The 16,222-nt window shown below is 37.3% G+C and overlaps 1 protein-coding gene across 1 annotated transcript in view; it reads left to right on the top strand.

Annotated features, from left to right (window-relative positions):
• si:ch211-27e6.1 (serine/threonine-protein kinase H2) overlaps window positions 1-16,222 on the top strand; it is a 52,631-nt gene that overhangs the window by 16,612 nt on the left and 19,797 nt on the right. The window contains exon 3 of the mRNA XM_056771988.1: window positions 9,621-9,704. Coding sequence (XP_056627966.1) covers window positions 9,621-9,704 — 84 coding nt within the window. The remainder of the gene's footprint in view (window positions 1-9,620; window positions 9,705-16,222) is intronic.

Below are 16,222 nucleotides of genomic sequence, written 5' to 3'. Positions count from 1 at the left end.
ATAGATGACACTGTTGACACAGGTTTCATACGCAGGTGTGTTTTTGAAGGGAGTTGTAGGGACTATATCTCTCTGAAGAAAAAGTTAAATCCAGAAGTTTTTATGATTCAATTATTTTTATATTATATTATTAGTTATATTTTGTATTATGTTCAGTGGTGGGTTGCTGTCGTTTATAAAAATAAGGCAAAATTGCTTAAAGAGATAGTTCACACAATAATGAACATAATAATGATTTTCCCCTAAATTCTTCTTATTTAAATAGAGTTTTTTTTTAATATTCGCTTTGCATATTTCTGTCATTCAATCTTCAGTATTAATTTTTCATTATTATTTATATTATTAATATAATAATTATTGTATTTATTTATTATAGTTTTCTATATAAATGGACTACTATTATGCAGACTTTCTGCGTCATTCTGCATATCTAAACAATCCTAAAATGTTAATATAATTTTGATTAAAAAAATATTTTGCATTTAACATTTTTTTTACAATAATTCTGTCTAGTTTAGTCGTCAATAGTGGCCCAGAAATCTCGGTTGCTAACATTCTACCAAATATTTTTCTTTGTGTGCAACCAAACAAAGAGATGTATCTCTAAGCAATTTTGCCTTATTTCTATAAATGACAGCAACTCACCACTGGCCATAATAATAAAAATATTAATAATAATGTAATGTAAAAATAAATTTTAAATGAAATTTTAAAATGAAATTAAAACATGAAAAGTTAATACAGCAAAAAAATACAGTGTACAAGAAAAAATACAAATATTTGTTAGACCACTTCGAATGCAAAGCACTTTCGGTTTCATATTAATCTTACATATATAGAGATATTCGTTTAAGATTCAGTTGTTAATGTTTTGTTGGTTGTATTTTGTTTAAGCGTTAATGTTTTAAACAGAAATTTCAAGTTCTTCCTACCAGCGTTTTCCAAAGTGGTCTATAAGAAAAGAAAAACATATAGTTATAGGACATCAAATGTATCTGTGTGGGTAGACCAGAATCTAAATATTGGAAATATTCCTCATTAGCTTGAATAGAATATGGAATTGTTGGTAAAGCAAATGAAAAATGAAAGTTTATATGTACGGCAGACTGCAGTGAGCTCAACTCTTAATGAATCTGAAGCATTGTTACAGTAAACATTTGTTTAGAGGACCTCTGACCCCCTGGCATAAAAATCACTGTTGAGATTGCTTCAGTATCTCAACCATAGATATAAATAACTAGACGGCGCACAAGTGCTTTGCCACACAGTAGCGCACACCCCAGCGTGCTCACGTGGTGTTCACGTGGTAACGCTTGATCTGGCATCTAGTTATTTATACCTATGCTCTCAACTGCTTCTCGCAGACAGCAAAAAGCATTTTCTCCTACTCAGATTTCCATTTTGACTAATAACCTGAAACTGTTCCACAATGTTGCCTTGTTATGTCAGAAAGAGCAAAAACCAGGTTCACAAGCATAACCCAATCCGAACCCTTTTTGTCATGTTTGTTGCACACAGACCAAAATGTCAGGAGTGTAAGCCACAGTGGTTTTGCTCTGGGTAGACATCGGTTTACTGAAGGTCACAGCACAAAACATTCTTGTTCTTAACTCGCAGTGATTTGTAAGGAGAATGTGTCATACTCACAGTGAGGGAACTCTAGATCTGCAGTTTCAGTCAGGTCATGTGACCACCGGCCCACTTCTTTCATCAGATTCCTTCTGATTCTGTGTACACGAGTGTTGAACGCATGCTAAACTGAACACTGTTCCTTAAAAGTCAATACGTCTTTAAGTCCTGGTGGGCTAAATACCTCATTATCTTATGCTCTGCTGAAAGAAATTTAGAAATCATTTGTCAGCTGGTTGAACGCAAAAGGTTTCTTGAACTGTGCTTGGGACACGAGGGCATATTTTACCACAGACAAGGTGAAGAAGCTCTGAATGAACCTCTTGAGATCGCGGGGCCTACAGACGGCTGGAAACTGGACCTGGCTGAGGTTACGGTCAAATTTAAAATGCTTTTCACTACAGCAAACCAAATGCACTTTACTTAATGAAAAATGTTGTTTTTCTCCAGAAGATTGGAGACGTGATCTACAGCAAAGCACTCAAGGGTAAAAAGCATTTTGCAAAACGAGCAGTACAGATAATGATTTAAAAACCAATTTCAACGTCAAGTCAGTTTAATAGAAGTTGAATTCAAGTCATTTGTAAAACAATTTTGACTGAACCAAAATTTTAATTTGATTTTAAATTGAAAAGTTGAGATTTAGTGTGTGCTTTCTTTTGAAAAAAATCTTTTTAAATCTTGAATATTAAAATATGAAAATTTGAGAAAATGGCTGTCCAGCTTCAAACATAAAACCAAGACTAAACGCCATAAAAGTAATGCATTTAAAATGTGTCCCATATTTCTATTTTGTTAGCATACAAGGCAAGTTCTGTGAGATGTTTTTGGTGTAAAAACTATACACCCATATTGTGCAAATCAACGAGAAACACAGCTTTTGCCAGACGAGATGTTAAATTATAACTTTGCAAAGACTTAAAGGTCCAATTTGAAATGTTTTGGTGGATCCATTGACAGAAATGCAATATAATATACATAACTATATTCAGATGTGTATGTGTACTTTACACAATGAAGCGTTATGTTTTTTTAACCCTAGAATGAGCTATTTCTATCTACATACACCCACTCTTACATGAAATTCACAATGTTGTTTCTACAATAGCCCTAAACTGACAAACTGCTCTACAGAAAGCGTTTAGTAAATACATGATCTCCTACACAAAGAAGCAAAAACGTGACATCTTAGTTCAGTGTCAACCACCATAGTGTTTCGAATGGGAGAGGATGTGGTGGAGTGAGCCATTGGTTGCAATTCGCAACCTTGCCACTTGATGAGGTCTCACGCACTGGACCTTTAACAGATAAATATAGGAATACCAGAATGATTTTATTTTGATCTAATACCACAAAACCATTTTTTGGCATTTCATTTGACTCTGTTTGGATAGAATAAGAACAACTGTCAGTTGATCCGGCTTTCCCATGGTCTTAAATCTATTCTGTGTGGCATGAATAAGGAGAAAGGGATAAATACACGTGAAATCTTGACTCATAAAGGATTCAATCACCCCGGGATTTAGCTTTCAGATTGAACGCCTGTGTTCTCAGTCCCTTCTGTTTTTCCATTTCTGTCAAGAAGTTACTAACATATGCAAACGCTTGAGGGTTGAAAGGTCTTATAGTTTATTTACAATAATTACTTTTTTAAGTGCAAGTCCATTCATTAAAAAAATCACGATCTCATTAAAAACTCAGTAAATGATTTTATTTAAAACCTGAAAATATGCAGAAAATGTTAAAGTTAAAATGAAATCATCTCATTATTTAGTTCGTACAAAAGGTCAGAGTTATTTACTTGCATTAAAACATAAGGATGTTCTTGAAACATGTGCAAAGTATCGTATTTGACCAAGTACTTTGGTACCCCATGTCTTGCGCATTCATTGTTCATCTTTAAAAACATGATACAAGTTAGGCCTATGCTTATATTGGAAATTGACAATACGTTTGTACACATTTATACACATTTTCCCAAGTATACATATACACCTCGGTTGAGTTACTGTACCAATTTCCAGATGGTAAAGCCTAGATCAATATCACCCACATTAAAGTGAGGAATTAGTTTTAAATATGTCTGCCTCTCACCATTTATCCTCAGGCTAAATTAACACCCCCCTGCTTTCATTACGCTCAATATAAACTCGATAATAACTCCCCGAGGTGGAGCGCAAGACTGTGATCCCTTGAGCAACGCGCCAGCTCGTGGATCCACGTCATTCCCGGAGAGCAAACATCATCCAGTGTATTATTCATTTGGCTTCCCGCGTTCGAACCCCTGATTGCGCATTAGCGATAGTCCGCTGGGATACAAATGGACTCGCAATGGCCCAGCGGTTCGAGACGTTCGTGTTTCCCATTGACTTTTCATTCCGATGGCCATTAACATCCTCGTGTTTTTATCTATGTGGTTCAACGGCGTCTCTTTTCCTATTTCACTTCTCATTATGGCCTTTCTGAAGCCATTAGCATAAGTCATAATTTGCGGAAGCATTGCGGTAGCATCGCGCGCAGGCCGGAAAGAGCTCTGGAAGTGGAGTTTAAATGGCAGGTGTTCAATGGCTAACCTGTATGTGTTTGTAGTGAGAAATTGACAGGCCTGATAAATGGCCACTTTCCTTTCTCAAGCTGTGCGCTCTGAATATAAAAAAATCCACTTAAAAATGTGTTGTAAAGGGCAAGAAAGGAAATTAAATGCACCGTGTTGTCACTAAATGCAAACGTAGAGACGTATCAGTATTGGGCAGAGTCTACTATGTGCGTCCGTGAGGAGAATGCGAGATGCGTACGCTGAGAACAGGACAGAAATGGGATTGTGACTATAGCGCCGCCCTGCTGGAAAAACAATAGTTTCAATCTAAAATAGTTTAAATCCAATCTTAATTGGATGTCTTCAAACCTAAAACAATCAACATCTACATATAAGACATATAACATCATAACCAAAACAAAACCTTATTAAATACAAGCTACAAAAGCAATATTAGAATCATTAAAACAAGAAAAGAAATGAGATTATATGGAGAACAAATGGAAACTTTTGCTTTATTTTTTGGATATAGTTTCCCCTCAGAATAAGACCCAGAAATTAGACAAATGTTTCTGTCAGAGATCCAGGAGAAATCTCAAAGATGTCTCAAACTGAGCTCAGATCTGTCAAGTCTGCAATCAAAAGTCAATGTGATTGAAGATCTTAATATGCACTTATACATTTCTCATCACATAAACCTGGTTATTTTACCTCTTTATTCTACATTAATTTCACACCTCCACACTCTACATGTAATCTAATCATTGCTCCATTCGTTTCTTTTTATGTCTTATAAACAATTTTAGGAGACACATCTGAGACCAAGTTGAAACAAATCGAGAATCCGTCAAATCTCTTGCAAACCACCGATAACAAAAATTAATTTAACTCAATTTCTAACCTGTCATATATGGTTTAAATACGTGCACCGTTGGCATGTTCTGGACAGTAACGTCTCTCCATAATAATATCTCGGCACTTGAGTAAAAACTATTTGTCAGGTACTGATCTGTATTCTAGCGTAGCCGGTGTGGGATTAGTTGGATCATGTTTAAAACAGACAGCGAGAGAGAAGCGGTCTCCGTTCATGCACTTCTAGATGTCACTACGTGATATTGCATGAGCCTCTGTGTGTACTGTATGTACATGTGGATGCGGTGGATTACATACAAATGAGACGGGCGCCGGTTGCAGGAGGTTAACTTGTTGTTGTCTCTACTCATCCATGACCGCATGGGCCTCTGGGAAAATGTAGTGCAGATTAATTGACCCGTGTATTTACTCTAAACACAAAAAGACACTCAACTCCATGACTATAAATTCAAGCCGCCTCGCCGTCTACTGCCTACAAGACGGCTGCATATAAATGGAGCCTAATAAGTGACCAACAAAAAAAAAGTTCCAATAGGACGCAGATAGAATAAATTGTATCATGTTGCTTCACTACACTTAATTCTACATAAAATACACAATATTGTTTAAAATACTTCTTTTTGAATGAGAATATATTTTTTTTTTACTAAAATATCAAAATGAAACGTATAAATATACACTTTGCTTGTCGAAGTACACTATGGGATTCCTCTTCAATAAACCTACATGCAACACTGCCATTTGACATCTAAGTATCGTGAGAGTGATTTAAAAGATTCCAACACACCCTTTGGGTCGGGACTTTACCCACGATCCCTTAAAACGCTAGCTACATAAGCAGCACTAGACACAAGTGTTTAAAGCTTTTCACAGCGGCATAGAAGAACCATATTTTGGTTCCACAAAGAACCATTCAGTCAAAGGTTCTTTAAAGGGGTGCTGCAATGATGGTGTAATGCATTCTGACTTCGTTACAATGTTAAACGTGCTGTCTTCTCATGCTTAACATGGTCAACTTGTCAAAAAACCAGTTGGGCTTATTACGTAGTATTGCTGTGCTGAATACTCCCCCAGCGATCGTACAGGTTCCAGAACGTTTTTTTTTAACATATTCAAATGTTTTGTAACAATCTCAGTCAAGATCACAAGCATAATGTCTAATTTTAAACACAAAGCCCAGTCCAAGTTGAGCTACATTAAATCTATTTGATCCATTACCTCAAAAAATGTATAATTTCGAGTATTGCAAGGATACAAAAACTATCATCAACAAGAATATAATTAATATGGATCCAACGTCTGTCTGAACGGTAAAGTGAATATATCAAATATTTTTTTCTTTCTTAAATGTAGATAAAGCATTGTACAGCAAAAAGCAGGGTAAGTGTTAGCTAAGCAAAAATAAACTAGAATCTAAAAGCTGCTATGAATCATTTTTCTTTTGTAAAATCATGCATTTAATGTACAAGCTACCTAACAATATCCCCACAACCTGCCACATCTGCTTATTTCAATAACTTTTTGTCTCTTGTTTGCAAAAAAGCTTATTATTTAGAAAAACTCAAACGGCAAGCGAGACAAAAACAACTTTGGTTGGTTGTTTGTCAGATTGTCACTAACTGTCTGATCAGTGGGTCAGAAAAAGACGAATGTCGACCAGACTTCATGCCATCGGTCAACACCTAGCTGTCTGAGTGTCAGTATGCAAATTGTCTTTTTTTAGGCATAAACATGTGCTCACGTGTACACTTTGCCTTTAGGGAATTAAACTATCGAATGTCTAACAGAACTATAAGACTTAAGTTCACTAGACAACACATGATTCCTATTAAAATGAGACTTTTTACCTTCTCACCTTTACCAAGTGGCTGACTGTGTTGTTTCTCGTTGCCAAGGGAAAGTTGCTGGTTGCCATGCCGCCAGACACGATTCCATGGAAACGCTGCGTCTCGTGTGCTCCATCTTGAGGCAGAGAACAGGCCACAGCAGTAATACATCAAACGCAGGATTTCATTGGAAGGGATTTGTAAAGCGTTTTCTGGGCCTCAGTGAAATTACATTTTAGCCTTTGGTCGATGCATGAATCAACTGTGTTATGAAACAAAACCGAATGTGACACAATTATGTAGCATTCTATTGTCAGACGACTCTGCACCACATAACTGGCTCTTTTTCTGATGGCACACCATTTATTGCAAGTCTATATCCAAAAATGAATCATCGATCAAAATAATTGCATATATTAATATTTGCCAATGTAGGACCTTTGAAGAAACTGGTTGGGCCTTTACATACTTTTGTAAAGTATTACGGTAATTAAATATAGTTTAGGGTGCATAATTCATGACATAATCTTAATAACATATCTTAATCACACAGAATGGATGTGTTAAATTGAAAGCCCTAGTAATGATGCCTTCTTACATCAGAGCAGATGAAACCATTCAAGATTGCAGAAACGCAGACGGTGCAGATTTCACAGTGTTGCTCTGCTGGGACTATTTCAGGAACAGATGTCTTTCCCTCTCTTGTGTTTTGTCCCAGATGACTTCCAAAAATAATATCTGTAGTTTTTTGTACTCCTAGCAGTTGACCTTTAACATTAACTTCAAACACCGTTTCCCCATTGCTGTTTCTCTTCTATCTTCAGCAAAAATGTTGATACATCCACGCGCGAAAGAAAACATCAATCGGGTTGTTATTTTACTAACACATGCTACGAGTTTATGTTTATCACCATGTGTGCATTTCCGTATTTGATAAATATCTTTATAAGGTGCCATGAATATGCCAGCGTGGGCAAAAGCTAGCTCTAACACCCTCTCGGCATGTAAATCTCGGCGTAATTAGTTTCTCTTGCCTGTTCGGTGTTTCTGAAAGAGAAGATTTAGTTGGTGTGTAAACACCTCGGTGCAGATTTGTTTCCTTCACGTTGACACGGATGCATGGTAGCCGGGAGATTGTTTTGTGTTTGAGTGTAATATGTCACGAGAAATGCGCTGAGTGTGCGTTCCAGGAAAAGATACGCGCTGGGATGCAGACGCTGGCAGGCGAGGTGTAAAAACTGTCACCGCTCGTACTGTATGAAGACGGCAGAGCCGGCCTGGTTTAATGACGGCCTCACGAGCCCGTCTGAAAGAAATAGCTCGTTTTCATCTCTCTACAAGACGCCCTATAAAATCAATACTTTCATGGACGCCCGACCGTGTCTTTTCTGCGTTTTTCTATCCATCTGTGGGGCTTTTCGATGCTTGGTTGGTTTGTTCTGGTTGACTTTCGCAGGACTCTGGTTTGGTTTGATTGCTGATAGTTTATCTTCTGCTCCGAATACCTGAAAATAACATTGAAATTACGTTACACATGAACGACAAGAGTGCATTAAATTACCATTCTGAGTTCATTGTTGTGGAACACTCAAATTCTCATTTGTTCGGATGTAAGTGCTTATGTAACCGGAAAGTGTGCTACACTTGAGAAGAACACAGTCTTCCTTCACTTTCCCTTTGCAATTGAAACAAACAATGAGATCTGCCGAAAGCAAAGCCTGTATTTGCTCTATGTACCTGCCACAGTTTGTGTGCATTTTGGTAAACTGTGAATCTCCAGAAGTACAGAGATCATTTTCAAAAAGTGATCTGCAAAACATTGCCTGATAGAAATATACAGCCATGGGAAAGTTACCATTTCAATATCATTCTCAGTTTTGCTGAATTTACAATTGTATAGGTATGTGTTTAGGTAAAATTATCATTTTTGTTACATTCTGTAAACGACTAACTCAGTAATATAAAAATATTGTCTTTGAAAGAAGAGAAACCGGTCAAAATAACAGAAGAGATGCTTTGTATTTCTTCATAACTCAAATACTGCTAAGAAAACAAGTTCATGTTTTAACCTGTAACCTGTAATCTGTATCACAGTTTTCATGTTTCTTGTCATGCTGTCAGTCTTTCACATTGCTGTTGGATGACTTTGTCACTCCTGAGGTTTGATTTTGTTGAAATTCAACAGACACTGAACTGGAATGACCACAATACATCTAGAAATGATGATTACATTTAATTTGGAATGGTCTACATTTTTTTCACAGGTGTATATTTATATAGATTTACATCAGCAAGATGTATACAACTAGTCAATAGGTTGAAATCACTTAAATTGGATGTTTTTACACATCCAATTAAATTGCAGTGAGAAAACAAGCCATGCCCACTAGTTTTTCTCATTCGAAATTCCATTTCACTCGAATGTAAAAACATTTGCATCTTCCAGTTCACAGGGACTTTAAAATTAGCTACGTAGACAAAAATATAATTGTGGCAACATATACAGTACCTATTACCCTATATATTTAGTTAAAGTTTTTGATGACTTGGATTTACTAATATTTGGACAAAATCAGCCAATTAGTGTCCAGAATAGATGTGAACCCCAAGAAGCTGGTTGAGAAAGTCAAAATCAACATTTTTTGCCATTTCAAAATGATGAAGATGCCAAAACGAAACAAAATTTCCTAAGTAGAACAGCATTTGGTTGGGTGATTAGATGCATTAAGTTAGCTTTTTCATTTTGTATCCAACAGATGCCATGTAAATAAGCCATCGTCTCGGCTGGACCCCCAGCTGCTGTCTGACAGCGCGGGAAGGGAAGGTCTGGAGATTGACAGGTGAGTGACAGATGAACGGGAGAATAGAGTTTACTGTGCTATCTCGCACTTCATGAGTGACAGAATGCGGGTCTACCTTAGACCAAAATATGTGAAATCATGTGAACGTTCACAATTCTCAATGTCTGATGAAAATTGGCATTATTAAAAGTGTCTGTTCTTTTATTCTAAATAATCCGTCTGTGTATGAGAAATATACAGACTGAATGAATGTCTTTTAAGGTCGACCCCAGATACTTTCATTCGTAAATATCAATGACCTCACGTCTTTGCTTCAATAACTTTTAATCAATGTCAGGCTTAAACTGCAAAAAGTCATTGATACAAACATGAACCTGTTCTTGCAGGAAAGGTTACAGGCAGTTACCGGGGATGTGTTTTTTCTTTAAAGAGAAACATCTAAGAATAAATGGCGTCTGAAATCCACGACTGATTTCATAAAACATGACAAATAGACGTAATCTTATTTATCTGTCAAAAAACAAATGTATCTTCATTCGCAGCTGGCAGCCGGCACGTCTACGTTGCTCCGACTAATGAAAAGCGTACGGCGCAAGTGTAAATATGAGATCGGTGCATTTGCGACGTACACCCGCCATATGGTACAAAAATCTCAGACATCACTAAAGAGAATGTGAATGCATCTATATGCACTTTGGGTTTTAATCTTCATTTAAGTACCGTGGAATTGAAACACTAGGTTTTAGTTGACACATAAAGTACAGAGACCCTTTAAGGAATAGTTCACGCAAAAATAAAAAGATCCTTTCATCATTTATTCAGCCTCATGTTATTCCAAACCTTTGCACAACACACAAAAAAGATATTCCTAAGAACGTTGGTAATCAAACAACATTTTGACCCATTGACTTAAATTGTATGGAAAAACGTTTTTATTTAGCATTATCTATACAATGTGTAAGTGATTAGTCAAATTTTTAAGAACGTAAACATATTTCCCAACAGTCCCACGAAACTCGTTCATGACTATACGATCAGACACATTTTTCACTCTCCTCAAGCGTCCCTGCTCTTGCGTGTTGATGATATTGACCTAAACGCATCCCCGCGGTGTCGCTTAAATGTAGCATCTGGCTAACAGAGACATTTGGCAGTCATTTCAGCGGTAACTGGCATGCGGTAATGAAGATCCATGGGTCTGGTTAAAGGTTTATCTGTGCTCGTATGGCCCAGCAGATGCTAATGCAGAGACGAACGTCACCGAGCAGAGACCTTTGATTTCCACACATGTGCGACTCGTCATCAGCGCTAATACTAGCTGTGCTGTTACACATCGCAATTAACATGCGAACTGTCTACAAAAGGGGCGAGAAAACAGCGGCGCATTTTTCTTCATTACGTTCGACACCAAAGCTGTGCGCAAAAGTGACTGATCGTTTCTCATCCGCTCAAGTTTTTCTCTGTTTACTTTCTATTCTGAGTGTTTGAACGTTCACTCTTATAGGAGTAAAGCTGATTGAAATCCAAATTGAGCTCTAACTTTCTGTATTAGCGTGCATGTGAACAGTTGAAGCTCTTCTCGCCTTATTTCTGACTTCTTTTCTGTGAGCCTATTTTCATGTGGCGCTCTGCAGAGCTGCGATGTTATCTGGGATCTTTGCATAAAGAACTTGGGCTAAATAAACCTGAATTTTGAAATGAAAAAAATCCTTTCAACATTTCCAATTATGTCATAGCGCTTGTTGTATTGTCAAACGAATTTGTGCCAACTCTATTTTTCTCCTTTTTCAGCCTAGTTCTGTTGCAAAGCCAGCTGCCTTCAAAAGGGGGGTCGCACACCGGACGCGGAACCGCTGAGCCGCGCAGCGTAGTGCTATTGTTTGTAAAAATGAACATATTGTTTTCTATGAGTGTACACACACCGGCGCCGCCATTCGACGCCTGTCGGCGACTTTATTCTACAACTGACTTCACCATAAACTGCAAGATGTATTTATCTGTTTGGGAAAAACAGAAAACAGCGCATTAATAATGAAAAACCTCCCGATTCTTCCACATTAATAGCAGAGTTGTTTTAGACGCGACGCTGCCTGGCTTGGTGATTCCACATCCGGTGTACGACCCCTTAAGGGGGCATCCTAACTAAATTAGGTTAAAAAAAGGTGGTCCGATCAGGATTTATGGGGCAGATTACCGATCAGCATCGGCCGATACGATCACCGAATCTATATGTCATGTAGAATTTTTTATTTAACAATTTCAAAGAACAGTGTATATTACCTAATGATTGGAGAGATGAAATGACATGAGGAATCATAAATGACAACTTGTAAACAACATGTTCCTCTCCCTTTTTTCGAAAGTAAACATAAATGATAGCACCCATAGGAACAGCTTTGAGTATATAGCTTTCCTGATAATTATGAAAAACAACACGTACACGTACAAACTACAAACTTTCGGGAGAGACAACCCCATTTCAATGCGGGAGTGAATGCACTGATAGTTCCAAGTGTCCGCGTTTGTGGTGATTGACACTCTAGTAACCATAGCAACGTTCTGGAGTTGTAAGAATATAAACTGTTTTCAGCTAAGATTCGCTTCGTCCATCAATTAAACTTATGTATCTCTGACAGATGTGCAGTATTTTGTTGGAGAGCGCTCTTTTGCAGTGTTGCCATGTTCGTTTATTTTTAAGCACTTATTAGGCCCGATTCACATTTCGCGTATTTTTTGTAACCCTTTCACAATATTTTTTTATCAATTTGCACAATCTTATTCGTACATTTTTGATCAATTTGCTTGCATGCTAGTGATGGTAAAATAGTAACGAATTGTTGTGAGATCAGGTTGGTTAGTTCAAATAATAAAGTAAACAAATTAAAAAATTACAATCAGCATTTAATTCCTTGTGCACCAGACAGGACGTTTTTCTTTACTGAGATTGTTGCAGTGCATTATGGGATTGTACATGGACGCATGTTGTAAAAACGGCCTATAGAATTGATCTGTGTAAACTGCTTATATTCTGTTTTCAGACTTAAATGCCTTAAAATGCTGCTGACACAGGCACCTCACTGGGTCACAAAAACAAAGACTGTGCTGTAATACATAGTTTGTTTACATAAGCGAAAAGCCTTATAAAATGTTAATGCGCAGTTGCTTTTACTGTAGACGGCAGTGTGTCAAAGCTTGTTAATGCGATATATGATCTTCTTTAGCAAGTGAACACCATTAGGTCTGTGTTTAATACATCACAATTACGCATTCATTCCTCTAAATCTGCAGCCATGTTGTCTGTATCAAACATTATGCAGTAACGCATTCTGGCCTTGAATTTCTCTGTTTGCTATAATATGCAAAATCTGAACGTTGAATGATTCAAGTAATTTGACCAGGATGGCTGGTATACAGGAACGATATGAGGTTTTTAATCTCTCTTATATACATTAGAGCTAGGCCTTCAGCGTGTCTGAGAAAAATTCAATATATCATATCATATTAACAGTGAGCTAAGCATATCTGGCCAGTTTTAATACATTATAGTGTAAGGTAATACTGGTTTCTTTCTGGCATTTCTGTTTCTCTATTGGCAGTCATGTTTCACTGCACTCTAAAGAACGTTGGGTTATTTGAACCTATCGTTGGGTCAAAAATGGACAGACCAAACAGTTGGGTTAAATTCCCCCAGAATACGCTTTGACCCAACAATGGGTTAAAGAACGTAGCATTACAGGTTGAAACAACCCAAAGGATTGATTGGTTAGTCCATTTTTTTACCCAACACTGCTTTGAAATTACCAAAGATTGTTTTAGACTGTGGACAGACTATTTGGATGACTTAAAAATCTTGAAATTGATATCATTATCTGTTGCTACTGACATTACAATCGGATTCACTGGCAAACTTACTGCCACTGAGATCAATGTGGATGGTAACCTTTTTTAAATAGATAGTTCCCAAAAAAAGAAAGACGGGACCTGTGAAAAACCCGATTTGACTTTCTAGCTGGTCATGGAAGCACGATTATTTCACATGACCCCAGCCGCTGGATCCCAGAAAACCCTGCATCAAAATGTCAAAGCTTGTGATGTAACATTAACCATTTCCTGCTGGGCTCCGAGATTGGAGTCGTGCTGTGCGCTGCTTTAAAAAGCTACAGATCAGCAGGGAGATAAAAGAAAACAGAAAAGATCTTCCTAATGTGTTTCTCTGAATGACCCCGAAGATGGATCTCTGTACTAATTCTGCCCTATACGCCTGGGGAAATTAATGCAACGTTTGAGCGGGGAATTGCCATCATTGATGTTATAGAAAGCAAGTGTGTGAATGTGTTGATGATCGAAGGAAATATAAGATTAGACCGAGAGTGCAGGTAAGACGGAGAAGAAAATGACATGCATTATTTTATACGTTTACTCAAGAAATGTGAAATCCGCGCTTAGTCTTCAGGGAAAGATACACTTTAGTGCAATGTATAAATTTTTCCATAAAGCTCTTGTAAAACACAGAGACCAATATAAATAGAGAGGTGCGGGGGAAAGTGGAAATAAATGTAAAAATGTTCAATAAATATAACTTATAGTAATACAGTAATAATTTGATATACAATACACTCACTACAGTGTTTTAAGAGCTCTGCAAATACAATTCAGCCCTCTACCTCCTCCTAAAATGTAAGAAAAGTGTATTTTGATGAGTAACTGTTGGAATATCATTTTGATTGTCAGACTGTTTTTTATGTTCTTCTAGTTTAGTTTATAAGCAAATAAATCTTAATATGTATTTACTATTTAAAATATAAAATAGGATACAAGATATTGTCCTCATGGTCCGACTGTTTTTGTCTTATTCTAAATGTTTGCTGTCACAACATAGGACACATGATATTTGTCAACTGCCCATGTACTAATGGTGGCTGTGGAATATTTCTATGTTATATCTCAGAACTTTAGCCAAGATTATTTACATTATGGCATGTGATATTCTTCTTTAGTAAGTTTTTTTCGTCAATTGTTTGGGAAAGGTGCCTCAAGAAGAAAAGTGGCAAATAACTAAAGTGTTTAAATTCGGAATGTTGGCTCTGAATGCTCTAAATGTGCAGGATTACTGAATGATTCTACTGGTAAACACACAGAAGTCACCAAACTGCAAACCCGAAATCATTTAAACAGCTGAGTGACACAAACTCTAATTCACATCAGATGAGGGCTGACTTTATCGATGATAACGCATTGTTTTCCATCTGCTATTAGAAACACAGAACACAAAAAGCTGAACTTCTGCAAATATCAATATGTTTTACCTGCGAAGTAGGGACATGTGGGTATGTGACAATTCTAAAACTGGAACAAAAAAACAATCAAATCCATTGGGGGTTTTTTTCTTAACTAAGCCTTTGTAAGATCTGGCAAGCAAGATTCCTGCCTGAGATGTTCTTGAACGACTGAGCTCTTTGTCAAAACACTGCCTGTGACTTCTGCATTCCTCCCCCATTATAATGACACATTTCAGAGCAAAGCAGGAGGACAACACAGCCATTCTTCAGCTCATTATTGATCACGCAGCACGCTCTGTGTTCTCCCCACCCTCGCTCCGTCTCTCTGGCGTGGTAAGTTATGTCGGACACGTCCTCCACCTTCCTCCTGAAATCAGAGAGTTCAGAGATGCTGCTCTGCATAGATCATTTCAGACTGGAGTCAAAAGTGTGGGGGTGGAAGGGAGCACAAAAACATTTGCATCTTTCTACTTCATATAATGTCTATCTTAATATTAATGTATTTCTATCTTATGACATTTTTTCAAGTAGATTAGTAGATGCAAAATACAGAATTTTAATGTTGTACTTTTGTACTATTTTAGTCAACCGTTTAGATCTATAAACAATGTGGATGTTAAATAGCTGTAAACTGGTGGTCGAGGCCCAAAATTTCACTTCTACAAAACTGTAGTACATCCTTATTTCCTTGAATGTAAATATGCAATCGATCCTTGTGACCAAGCGTAAATACCCACAAAGTGCAAGTGGATGAGAGGTAGCACACATGAGTTAGACTAGTACAGAAACAGTGCTCTCTGAACAGATGCATACCTGTACATGATTCTTAAACTGCCTGACAAATGCGCAAGAGCTCATTTGTAACATTTTATGTCCGCCACAGGCCTTAATATGCTGCGCTCTTGAGGGTTTGTCTCATGATCAATGAGGCGGAGGTGAAGGAACAGCTCACTATTAAATGCTTGTGATGCAGACGATGCAAACAGCGTGGGCGCTGAGTGATGCGCCAGCGTGGAGGCTAAGCCGCTAGATGTCAGAAAGTTTAGAAATCACGTTTTCTGGTGCACAGCCAAGCGTGAGCCGTCAACGCATACCAATAAAGAAATGGCTGTGTGTTAATCAACGTCATCGTCAATATCCTACAAAACACAGAATTAAAAGATACAGAAAGACAAGTAGTCAAACAGAAAGATGGATGGGGTCGATATGAAACATATTTTTTAAGATTTTTTTGCTTCAAAACAATAGCATAAGTCTGTGTATACTTGCTTGATTATT

This window comes from Triplophysa dalaica, chromosome 17 (assembly GCF_015846415.1).
Source record: "Triplophysa dalaica isolate WHDGS20190420 chromosome 17, ASM1584641v1, whole genome shotgun sequence".
Lineage (NCBI taxonomy): Eukaryota > Metazoa > Chordata > Actinopteri > Cypriniformes > Nemacheilidae > Triplophysa > Triplophysa dalaica.
This window is presented reverse-complemented; position numbering and strand designations above follow the sequence as displayed.